The 12,873-nt window shown below is 37.1% G+C and overlaps 1 protein-coding gene across 4 annotated transcripts in view; it reads right to left on the reverse strand.

The window, feature by feature from the left end:
- Positions 1 to 820: 820 nt before the first annotated feature.
- KNL1 (kinetochore scaffold 1) overlaps positions 821 to 12,873 on the reverse strand; it is a 31,283-nt gene continuing 19,230 nt past the window's right edge. For all 4 annotated transcript variants that reach the window (XM_080596232.1, XM_080596230.1, XM_080596229.1 and 1 more), the window contains exons 14-26: positions 11,446 to 11,561; positions 10,527 to 10,617; positions 8,732 to 8,848; positions 8,120 to 8,207; positions 6,180 to 6,260; positions 5,652 to 5,691; positions 5,438 to 5,539; positions 4,845 to 4,945; positions 4,420 to 4,488; positions 4,157 to 4,266; positions 3,481 to 3,599; positions 2,144 to 2,266; positions 821 to 2,036 (exon numbers count right to left, since the gene is read on the reverse strand). In XM_080596232.1, coding sequence (XP_080452358.1) covers positions 1,931 to 2,036; positions 2,144 to 2,266; positions 3,481 to 3,599; positions 4,157 to 4,266; positions 4,420 to 4,488; positions 4,845 to 4,945; positions 5,438 to 5,539; positions 5,652 to 5,691; positions 6,180 to 6,260; positions 8,120 to 8,207; positions 8,732 to 8,848; positions 10,527 to 10,617; positions 11,446 to 11,561 — 1,263 coding nt within the window. In that variant the 3' untranslated portion in view covers positions 821 to 1,930. The remainder of the gene's footprint in view (positions 2,037 to 2,143; positions 2,267 to 3,480; positions 3,600 to 4,156; positions 4,267 to 4,419; positions 4,489 to 4,844; positions 4,946 to 5,437; positions 5,540 to 5,651; positions 5,692 to 6,179; positions 6,261 to 8,119; positions 8,208 to 8,731; positions 8,849 to 10,526; positions 10,618 to 11,445; positions 11,562 to 12,873) is intronic.

The raw sequence follows: 12,873 nt of genomic DNA on the forward strand, positions 1-12,873 counted from the left end.
CCCTTTCCTGTTCCCCCCGTCCTTAAAAGCAGTACAGACATAATTTGAAATCTAATCTCAGCTTTGCACTGCGAATGAAAGTGGATTGCTGAAGGAAATAAGTTTGCTAATATTATATATCCCACTTCATGATTGAGCAATGGCTACAATAAGCATTGTGTTTGAAGTCTATATAACCAAATTCTCATCAAAATTTGGCTGGCAATTTTTTTTTTTTTTGGTAAGCATTATATCTATGAAGGTTTTAACAGTAATACATCAAGTCCTATAGATGACACACTATGAACTTTAACTTCAAAAATCAAGTACAAATATAAATTAAATACAAAACTGGAACTGCTTAATTTCTTCTTAATCCCCTTTTTCTACTGCAAATGTGTGGCTTTGTTTCATCTGGTATTTCATTCAATATTCAGACCAATATAAACTCTACCAAGAATTTACTCCAGTCTTCATTATCTTTTTTTTTTTTTTGGGCTTGGAAACATGCTGGAAAAAAAATAAAAGGCACAAAAAACCCAAGTTAGATAATGATCATAAAGTACTACTGCAGCACCCTCTACCGGTTATTACTGCTGATAAAATGACCTCAGAAAATTTAAAAGTAATTCTAGGTATAGTATCCAAGTCACTTGCAACTTAGTCACTATTTTCCAAATAAAATTTTAATGGATTGTCCTGAAAAAGCCAGCCATAGTAGTCTAGCACTGGGAAACACAAGAAAAAATCCTCTCAAATAGCTAACAGCTTTTACAAGAGTAATATGTAATTTTCCAGTCAAAAGTTTAAACGGAGCAGCCAATAATCACACCTTGAAGAAGAAAGAACAATAATTCAAATGTTTAATGAACTTCCACCTTGCAAACAGAATGAAAAAAACGTAAAAGGACAAAAATACATCAACACTTTAAACACATGAAAACATCTTCAAATTCAATGTATTTTACAGAGTTACAAAAAAACTGTGTGAGCCTACAGAATGGATTGCTCAGAAATGGTAGGCACTTCAACACCATAAATTCAATAAGGGTTATATCAGTTCCAACAGCTCAACCAATATAATATATAAACTATATACAAAATCAATCTGGACTGCACCAATGATATTACAGACGCCTCCTAAATTTAAATAGCTCAGTCTCCTCACTAAAATTCTAACTCATTACAACCTCAGACAATGTACCAAAATAAAGAGAGAGACTGTACTGGACGAAGACCTGCGCACAGAACATCAGAACAAACTTTGCGTTGTAAGGGCTCACGCAGATTGAACCTGGTGGCTCCGAGTCTGTTGCATCCTGAAGTCCACGGTCAAGCACAGAGATCTGTAGTCTTCATGACAGAAGTCTTTCCAGCTTTGGCCAACTGTCTAATTATTACAGGTTACTTGGTTAATCGGAAGCAAGACTATAATTCTGTGTTTTGGGAAGGGTACCAGGAAACTGATAAAGCTCAAAATTGATGTGATATGTTAGAATGCTATGCAGTAGAGAAGTAATGCTAATGAAAGGAAATTCCAGTCACGTTAATTTAGAAAATAATCATCATTGTTTTACACAAGAGCACTGTAAATCAATCCAGAATAAAATTAACAAACTATGTCAGAAGAATACTTATACTAGGAAAAGACAATAAAAGGAGGCCAAGACCAGTGGTGATTAGAAGAAAAGGCGGACTGGATTAATAGAAGAGTTAAGAAACTTTTCCTCATCCTCTTCAGAGACTTCTTCATTTACAGTTTGGTACAAAAGAAAAGCCTGTGGTCTGCACTGAGCATCATCGATATCAACCAGTTACTAAACAAGATTCCTAGAGAGCTGAGAAGCCAACAGCATTCCCATTCTGGTGAGAGAGACCTTGAATTCCTTTGAGGCTAAAGTCAAAGAATATCCAGTTTGACTTCTTCAGTCCTGCACTTGGATCTAGCGAATCATCTGGGATCCTGGAGCAGATTTTGATGGATCAAGCTCACCATTCTCCGCAGATAGTGGTAACCAACTGGTACCTTGGACAGAACAGCAGAAATTTCCTCGTGTCTGGAAAAGAGAAAATTACCACGTGTTTGAGGTGATACAGACCATTTAATATCCCACCCCTACCTTTAAATTTCAGTTACGTGGATGGTTCTTTCTGTTCAACTCACCCAATATTTCCTATTTGTTTTTGGACAGTAAAAGGCAGTGAAGTAGCTGGGTAGTTGGAAGATAAAGACACAGTCACCTCAAACTTTGCAAAAGCTGTGGAACTGGAGAACAAAAGCTTCACGCTGTGTGAGAAATAAAAACAAACATAAAATATCAACACAAGACGCACAAATATACTGTCATCTCCTTTGAATTCAGTTGCAGAAAGGAAAACAAATTGCAACAAGCTCAATAATTCCTAAAGAATTCTAAAATAGACTAGCAGTGGCTTCATAAATAAGGTTAAAAGAACATTTCCATTCTAACACTATCAGCATTCTGCCACTGAATTAGAAAACAAAACCCCCACAGAAGTTAAACACACGTAATTCACAGATCCTTTTAAAATTACAGGAGAATACAGAGCAATAATCAAAAATCTGTTTTCTAATTAACATAAAACATTTCTAGCTAGCTAAAGCTTTCTGAGCTTTTAAGCAGGACCATAATTCTAAGTTTGTTTCAGGAATCCAACCCTCTTTAAATCAGGTCAAATTTCTATCTAGAACAGTACTCTGTCTATGACAATATCCAGGAAGGCCAGAACTGAATCTTTTTGCAAATAAGGGTAAGACCATCACCCAGTACACAAGGCCCAGGAAACAGACGCTTTGTGATAGCATAAAACAGGATAAGCATAAAAAAAGGTCTTTTCAAGGTAAACCTACCACAGTAAATCTGAGCATAGGTTACATTTGCATCTGTTTTCTTGACCTAAATAATTGTAACTTTTAAGTGACTTTTGGCACGTAATAGAACACTTTTTTTGCAAAGGGTACTACAAAATTAGAGTAATGTATGTAAACAGCCAAGGTAGGCAGGCAAAAATTAATTGGGTGGGAAGTAGTGCGAGAAAATGAAAGCTAAAGAAAATAAACTTTGGTTTAAGTGCATTCATCTTTCAAGGGCTGTTTCTGCTTGGCTGAAGTGAATCAAAGACTAAGCCTATTATAAAATAAATGAAGCACTAAGCTACACAGGTAAACTCTTGGCTCTGTCTCCTTTGCATTGCTACGCTCTTGTCTAAAGGTTTAAGTGAGAGAGTCAAGTCAAAGAGGAAATCAGCAAGTAAGGAGAGAGTAGAGGATAGTAAGGAAGTTAGCTGAATCCCAGAGGAGCTTTGTTTCCAGCCTTTTGGATATTATAGTTCAATTATACTAAAAAAAGTTAGATTGTTAATAAGGAGTTGCATAAAATAACATTTTCAAGAAAACCAAATTATCTTGATGCCTTGTTTCTGATTGTCTTACAGAGGCCCTCTGTAAGACTTGTGTAAGCTCCACTTGAGGTTACTCACTTTGTGTCATTGATATCTGTCTTCAGAAGATTAAATTTTCCACCCCATCTCTCCAGAAATTCAATCTCCTCTCCTAAGATCCTGCAGCGACTGACCACCAAAGAGACATCATGAAGCACCTACACGTGAGAACAGAAGAGAAATTACATTGGAACTGAGACTGGTAAGTTATGTGACACTTGAAAATGCAGTTTTATGCTAGAAAATTAAAAAAAAAAATGCAGCTTAACTGCTATCTCAGTTTGGATGTAAAAATGAAACTGTACACACACTAAAACAAACATATGTTCTTTGCCCTAAGTTTCTCCCCTTAGCTTTGTCAACAGGATTACACAGATATGTGGGAACACCAAGCTGGGCTTGACAATTTGAACTGTTAATTCTTTTAGAAGCAGAATGGCATTCAGCTCAATTCTCTGATTTCTACTAGCAGGAGAAAAGGATTTTAAGAAATCACTAAGGCAGCCAGACATCAAGGCAGCAAACTAGGAAGAAACCACAGCTTTTAGGTCTCTTGCCTTCCGAGACAGGCACTTCCCGTCTCACCCCAGAACATTTATTCATGAAGCTGATTTTGATTTGCATTAATGAAGTATTCATCAGTATCAGCCCTATTCTCTGAGAAAAAAAGATTTAATATTTTTCAAGAGTCATATAGGCTTTCCTGGCACATTACCTGAGGCAAATATTGCAGTGTGGGACACTTTTCTTGCCAGCAGCCCTGACTTTCAATAAACTGGAAGACGAGTCTATGGACTAAACATGAGAAGAGTGGAGCTTTTTCCTCTGTTAAAAACAAAAAATAAACAAAAAACACGTTGCAAGAGATCTACTCAAAGCCATGTAGTAGTGCATTAGCAGCTAAAACGCAAATTTATAATGTATCCTCCCAGTAAGAGATAATGAGGGCAGCTACTTTCAAGCTACTCAAAATCTTACCATCCAAGAGAGATTCAAAGCTCAGGCTAACTATCTTTCTGGAAGGATTTTCACCAAAAACATCACCATCTGAGAAGAAAAAAACCAAAACAAAACACACACACACAAGAAAACAGAAAACAAACAAAACCAACAAAAAGTATCAGTTATTTCCATACTTAGTTCTGCAGTTACAGCTCTTCCTCTTCAGAAACAGCCATTCATTACACATTATTTACAATTTTTTAATAGAAAGCACTGATAAACATATTAAAAACCATCATTTATCGCCTCTCTCTGCTTACTAGCAGCCTACTAGCACTATGTTTTTTTTTCCTATTTCTTTTTAGTAGATATTCACTAATGTAGAACCTTTGGGTTTCTATCATACAACTACTTAATCTTTCAAGTTCATAAGCCATAAACCTACCAATTTTGCAACTTACCTATTGGGGGTCCAAATACGACTGTAAGTTCAATTGAATCATAAAGAAAATTAAAGACTGCCTGCTGTTCACTCCATTCACTAATCTCCCACTCAGGGAAGCTAAAAGAAATAGAAAAAAAAAACACACCTAAGTTTCAACCAACCAACCAACACAATTATCTGAAGGACAAAGATCAGAGCATTAATGCAGCATTAATCAGAGCATTGATCAAAGCGTTAATGCATAAGAGCAGCTATGTTATAAGAGACCAAATAAATTTTCATTTGTCAACAGAGTGTAAGAATCTTTTGGGAACCCAAGCACATTACTATTCATTTCACATAAATGTTAATTCTGGGATGGGAGGAGAGTTGGATACAGAAAGACTGGATGCAAAGTATCACTACAAAGTTGTTAATAGAACAGTCCCTCACATACTGAAGTTCACCAAAGCTTTTTTGCTTATCCTAGATTGTGAAGAAAGGGGCATCCAAAGATCTTCCAAATAAAATAAAAAGGAAAAACAACAAACCCCAAAACATTTATACAGAAATGTGAGTCCCCAGAATGAACCGATAAAAAAAGATAAAACCTGAAATTCCCTTCCTTACTTGTATCTCTCCAGGAGTTCCTCGCAGCTTTTTTCTTTTTCCTGTAGATGTTTCAACTGAACAAACATTTGCTCATTCTCAGTCTCCAGATCCAACAGTTCTCTGCAAAGATAAAGCAAAATATCTGATGTAGCACACTGGTGAAAAATCATAAAAATCTCTAGAACCTGAGTGTGTACATTTTTAAGCTCCTTTAAGCTTTTTGATATCTTACCTTTGAAGTTCCTCTTCTTGAGCTTTGAGGCTTTCCAATTCTAAGAGAAAGGAGGAAAAAAAGCTATAAGAGAAAAGAGCAACAAAGACAGCCCTAACTCACCGTGCAGTCATCTTCCTTAACAACATGAAAGATCTCAACAGCTCTTACTTCTACCTGGATACAGATATGGTCTACAAAAGTTAGTAGTTATAGAACAGTTGAAGTGCTGGGTATGATAGCCAGCACACACCCTTCCAGTCACATTTTTCCAAGTTCTAAATCCCATTTACCCATGAGAAGAACAAATCCTTTTCATTCTTTAACACCTATATTATTAGCTGTATTCAATGTGGAAAAGAAAGCAGTAATTTTTGCATTGCTATCAACTAATACAGCAAGGATGGGGGCAGTTTCACCCTCTCCAGAAGTAAAAAAGAAAACAACAAAACACAAAAAACCACAAACAAAACAAAACCAACATCAATGAACAAAAAAAAAAAACACCACAAAAAAAAACCCTGCAGTTAGTTCAGCTGGTACCATTACCTTCCTCTAGTTTTTTTGATTCAGAGTCCTCTTCTGCCATTTCCTCACTGCAGTCTGTCTCACATTCTTCCCATTCAGAATCTGTCAGAAACAAGCATCAGAAGGTCTCTGCAGAATTCCCAGATTCAGTATTTAGAATTCATTATATTTATCTCTGAGTTTTAGACATTTTAGTATTTAAAAGCTAGCTAATAATGTGCAAGAAGCTGGTGGGCTATCTACCAAAAACCTCAAGTAGTTTTGAGTAGTTTTATAGCTTTGAAACAATGCAATTACCGTGCACTTTAATTTCTACTGAAGGCATTGAGAAGTAGGAAGAAAAATAAATGAAAAACAAAAAATAAATATCCTTGTCTCTAAATCGGAGAGACATGGATTTGACAGATAGACTACACAGTGTGTAAGGAATTGGCTGGATGGTTGCACTCGGAGAGTTGAGGTCAATGGCTCAATGTCCAGGTGGAGATCAGTGCCAAGTGGTGTTCCTCAGGGGTCAGGATTGGGACTGGCATTATTTAACATCTTTGTCAGTGACACATACAGTGGGATGGAGTGCACCCTCAGCAAGTTTGCCGATGATACCAAGCTGTGTGGTGCGGTTGACACACTGGAAGGAAGGGATGCCATCCTGAGGGACCTGGACAGGCCTGAGAGGTGGGGCTGTGCGATCCTCATGAGGTTCACCAAGGCCAAGTGCGACGTCCTGCAGCTGGGCCAGGGCAATCCCAAGCCCAAACACAGGCTGGGTGGAGAATGGATTGAGAGCAGCCCTGAGGACCTGGGGGCGTTGGCTGACGAGCTCAACACAAGCAATCAATGTGTGCCTGCAGCCCTGAAAGCCAACCATGTCCTGGGCTACACCAAAAGAAGCGTGGCCAGCAGGGCAAGGAAGGGGATTGTCCCCTTCTGCTCTGCTCTCGTGAGACCCCACCTGCTGGACTGTGTTCAGCTCTGGGGCCCCCAGCACAAGGACATGAAAGTATTAATGATTCCAGAGGAGGGCCACAGAGATGATCAAGGAGTTGGACCACCTCTCTGACAGACAGTTTGGGAGTGTTGGGGTTGTTCAGCCTGGAGAAGAGAAGCCTCTGAGAAGACCTCTTAACAAACTTATAGTACCTAAGGGGCTACAGGAAAACTGGAAAGGGACTCTCCGTCAGGGAGTATAGTGTAGGACAAGGAGTAATGGCTTTAAACTAAAAAATGGTAGATTTAGACTAAATATAAGGAAGAAATTCTTCACTTTGAGGCTGGTGAGGCACTGGAAGAGGCTGCCCAGAGAAGCTGTGGATGCCTCATATCCCTGGAGGTGTTCAAGACCAGGCTGGATGGGGCTTTGAGCAAGCTGGTCTGGTGGGAGGTGTCCCTGCCCATGGCGGGGGGTTGCAACTGAAGATCTTTAAGGCCCTTTCCAACACAAACTATCCTATGGTTCTATGAAGAGACAGTTATCGTAATGTGGCAATCCCAAGTACTGACTGCAGCTTGTTTGAACACAGCTGATCAAGTTTTAAACCATCCAGGCATGACACTGAAAATGGTACAGTCCTGGAGTACAAAGCTTAGTCTTGCCAATCTGCAGGATCACTAGCAGGTTCTGACGCCATTTTGAACCGTGTGCTGCCAGCAGCTGTACTGTCATCACTTTCAGATTTAGCTAGCTTGGTTATACATTCGTAGGCTACAATTATAATTCTGTATTTCAGTGCAGAAATGCTCCCAGTCTTCATTTGTTGTGCAAGTTATTCCCACAAAACAAGTTTGCAGACACAAATGAAGGTGTTCAGACCTAATAGATACTTGCAACATGGGACTTTTAAAATCCCAAGCAACCACCAGACACAGAATCTTGAAGTGACCGTTTACATAAAAGCTCTACAGAAAAACAGAGTGACTGGGCAAGAAATCAGCAAATCAGTCACTGGTTTGCAAACACATACCTGCTTCCAGATCAGCAAGACAGCTTTCTGCCTCCTTGAGCAATTCATCCACATTTGCTATTCTTGACTGTAGCTTTTCATATTGTTCCTAAGACAGGAAAATTGTACTCTGTTGCAATGTGTTCTTACACAAGTCAATGAATTTTTTTAAAGAAGCTGAATGCCTTCTGGGACCACCATGTGGATCTTTGCTTGCTAATAAAGTAATTAAAGTAGCTGACACCATCTGTCATTAGAATGAAGAGGCAGACTAACAGACAACATTAAGGCAGTTGTCATAGATAAGAAAGTACCAGATACTTAACAATGTTCGTAATGACTTTCTTTTTTTGAAGGATGAGATGAGATTTAACTAAATAAATTTCTAGAGCTTTTAACTTATACTTAGGTAGAAGGTTCCTGTAATGTAACTAGAAGAAAAAGTCACTGTCCCAATGTATTTTATATTTTCTTATAAATAAAAGAAAAACAAGTTCAATACCAAAGAGTCTTATACAAGATAGTTAGGGTCCTACATCTGATGGTCCCAGCTTATGCTAGTCTAAGCACAGATAAAATACAGTAGAAGTTCCTCTGTTAAACCTAAACCTCTGCAGCCTTGCGGCACATTACCTGCGCACTCTGCAGTAATTTGCTGTATAATGCCTCTTTTTCATTGTGACCCAAGATTTTACTTTCTTTGATGAAATAGGATTTCATTTTGTTCAGTTCTGCTCCAAAGCTCTTCAGCTGCAATGAATAAAAAATACAGAAGGGAAAGTGAATAGGAATGTGAAACAAAAGATCGTTCAATCAACTCTTTCTCTCTTCTCTGCTCTCCCTCCCTGCAATATCCCATTTTCTCTAGCAGCAGTATTACACGATAGTTTCAAAGGAAATTGAATTTAAGACTGGACAATCCAAGTTAATTCAAGGCTACTACTAAAGTAATGGTTTTCTTAGCAAAGATCCAACACAGTCTATATTCCAAGAGTGAGCAGCATAGAAAACAGTACCATCAGATTTTAACAGCTCCAATAACTTAAGGAAGAGATGCTTTCACTAAAAAACAGAGCAGCTTCATTAACCATGTCAGATGCCTCATTCTAATTGTTCAAGACTTATTTAGAACACCTGCCTCCTTACTAAGGGGCTAACTTAAAGAGGCTAACCGAAACGTTAACAAGTCCACACAGTGCCCAAATTGCAAGAAATAAACGAAAAAGCCACCTGTTTTAATAGAACATAGCTACAGGTTACAGAACCACTGAATCGTTTAGGTGGGAAGAGACATCTAAGATCAAGTCCAACTGTTAACCTAGCACTGCCAAGTCTACCACTAAACCATGTCCCCAGTCTTCTAATAGCTCCAGGAATGGTGACAACTACTTCAGAAATGACTAGAAGAATTGTGTAGTTCGAAGTTTTCTCTGACAGTTGTCAATCCAGAAGATGCAGAGGAACATACAAAAAGCTTTTTTTGTAGTGTTTTCGATCCATTTCCACTAGGTGGTATCATTGTGATGCCAGTACGTAGGGGTTTGCTCAATAACCTTTTAAATCTATTATTTTTCACTAAGGGTTCTGGTGCTTTTATTGTTTCTAAGTAAATTTTTCCTGAATCCAGTTATCCTAGCCTCAGTGATAAACTCTAACACAAATCTAATTATGAACTATGAACAATACTGTCTTTTAAATTTGTTACTTTTTATTTTTGCTGACTAGTTCTTTAGTCTTGACATTGAAAGCAAGGAAAACAATCCCTTGATCTACCTTCTTAATTCTGTCTGGGACACTTATAATGCTTCTGTTTTTTAAAATGCAAATGTCTTTGGGGTGCTTTTTGTGCCCATTATCATTAGCATTCTCCTTTAAATACCCTCTGGCCTCATCATCTTTCTTTTGGCACATGACACCACTGTTGTACTCCAAATTCTGTATGCAGTTTTATTTCTGTGTAACAACACTTTCTGCTTATTATGTCTCATACTATTACCCATACTTTTCCAAACTAAATAAACATTTAAGTTAATGGACAATTCTGCACCACCAATGATGCTATAGAGCTTCAACAGTAAAACTTCATTTTTTCGCTTCCAAAATTGCACTGTTTGCTGAGGCTTCTCTGAAGTTTCTCTTCTCTAACTAACCTGAATTATCAACATCAAGTTTTTCTGTTTCACAGTAACTTGTTCCTCTACAGTATTATAAACCATCTTTGCATTCAACCCTTCTGCCATATAAGAAATTCTTTATTCCAGTTCTCATAGTAGACTTTCATTCAGAAAATATTTTACCTTGTATCTTCTACCTAGCTACTGTTATTCAGTGACCATCATGGTTCTTATTTTATTAAATGCATAAATTCTTCATAAATTTGAATGCATAAATTACTTCTTCATTACATTATTTTGTTATGCAATATTACCTCTTCATCAGAGCAGGTTCTCATTACTTCCCACAAACTCTTATTCACATTCACCAGTGGTTGATCCTGGACGCTTACATACTGTTTTAATCTGAAATAAAGGAAAAAAAATATGAAAGAATTGAAAGAAAGGCTCGTTGTAACTGCATCAAGCATATAAAGAAGCACATTAGTATTTATACACTACATTCACCTTTTCTAATTAAGATATGGAAATGTAAACATTTTCATTTATTTGGGTCTTACGTCTTGGAGAGGTCCTCTAAAGCCTTCATTACATAGGGGCTATGTTTTTTACACTCTGGAACATAATGAAAAGTTCACTTTCTATAGTCTTTTTGTAGAGAGTAGGTCTGAACAGGAGATAGAGAGCTACAGATCTAAAGAAATGGAAAATGGTGCTAATGGGGCTGGGAAAAATCTTACTACTGATTTTAAATTTTACTATAAAACTTGATTTAACCCAAATTGTAAATGGCATCATGTATCAGACCAGCAGTGACCTTCAGGTTAAGGAAATAAGTCATGGTAATTGTATTTCAATTAACAGTAAACACTGGAAAATTGGAACAAACAACAGATCGTAACCTATTATGATTTTGCTTCCTATGTTTGATTATTTTCAGTACAACTCAAAATCTTTAACTCTTCTGATTTGCAACTAAGACACTCTATTAGTACCAGAGGAAAATCAAGCTTTATCTCCATAACCACAGCTCCTCCCTAAGAGTTTACCCTATACTGTATAAACCTGTAATAAACTGGCTACCAACATTAGGTAGGTTTACTCCCATTTTTTTGTTTTTCCCATATGTAATTAATAACTTTCTTAAGGACATTCTGCACACAAATGGAGCTGAAAAATAGAATTACTAATATAACCTACGACTGAAAAAAAAAAAAAAAAAGACAGACTTACTCATCTATCATCTGAGAAAGGACCTGGCAATCTTCTTCATAAATACGCAGCTTGGGGCGATAAATGTATTGGCTGAGAATCAGGTCTTCTGGAGTTGGTGGTGCACTGACAGCACACTGGGAAAGAACAGCAGGAAAAATTATGAGGAAAAAGAAAAAAAGATGCATGCTTTTTAAATCAGCAACTTTCTATCAATTCATATACAGAAACCACTAAAAAGGCCTGAATCTTTATTTTTGCAGAACAGAAAAAAAATAACGGAGGTAGCTTGACATACTTCAATGATTTTTTCCTCCCCGTTCTGGACCTGTCCTATTTAATTCTGGGAAAAGTTAATCGTATAACCTTAGATAGCTCCTTTCACTTTTATGCTCCATGTTTCCTCACTTTCAAGAACACACTTCCTTTTGGGAAAAGGAGCTGTCATCACTAGAGCTCAAAAACCTGAACTGGAAGAGGTTAAACTACTTTTATACGGAAACCTGAAAAAATATGTGCACATTATCCAGATGATGATAGTGCTCTAGAGTAAAACAAGATTCTGAATCAAGCGTAGTTATCTTAAGATCACAATTTTCAGTAAGTCTTTAGTCACATCCAATAAATAAGATGGGGATATTCCAAAAAATTACTTATATATTGAAGCACATAAATAACAGGTTAATTCAATCCCTTCAGAGAAAGCTTTCAGTCTTTTTGTGATTGTTTTATTTTGTATGTTTGTTTTTATCAGAGGTCAGATGCTAATGAGTCATACCAGAGTTTTGTAAGCCACATGAATATTTAGAGACAGCTCAGTACAAATAAATTTGCAAATTGGAAGTGTAAACTAAACTGTAGCTAAGAACAGCATCTTAAATAAAACTTCAAGAGATTTAAAACTCATAAAGGAAACAATTCAATCAATACAAATTATGCTAATATAGCTTTCGTTCTTTTACCACATCAGAATTATAAAGAACTTTAAAATGGACACTTTTTTTTAACTTCCTCTTGCATAGGCAACTCAGAAATCTCAGTCAGTCAGCAAAGAAGGAATGAATAAAGGCAGAACACCACAAGAGAGTTCCTTATTTCCGAGAAGGTATCCAAATTTCTAATGTGAATGTTCTGCTGACTTATGTATCCTTACAATGTAACATCTTACAACTGTAAGACTTGGTTATACAGGAGCCAGCTTTCTAAGAACTAGATCTGAAGTACTAGAATGAATTTCATGAGTGAAGAATTTTCACAAATATACCACTTACCATGCAAAGAGTATGTTCTTGAATACACGTTTTCATACACAACAACTGTCAGGAATTTTTAATATGTCATTGTGATAGAAACTATTTCACTCTACCAAAAGAGGTGTCACATAACCCATTCAGAAGAAGGAAGAATGAACGTCATTAGAACTTATTTAACATGGAACAGACTACTGAA

This window comes from Anser brachyrhynchus, assembly GCF_964034855.1.
Source record: "Anser brachyrhynchus genome assembly, chromosome: 5".
In the NCBI taxonomy this organism is placed as follows: Eukaryota; Metazoa; Chordata; class Aves; order Anseriformes; family Anatidae; genus Anser; species Anser brachyrhynchus.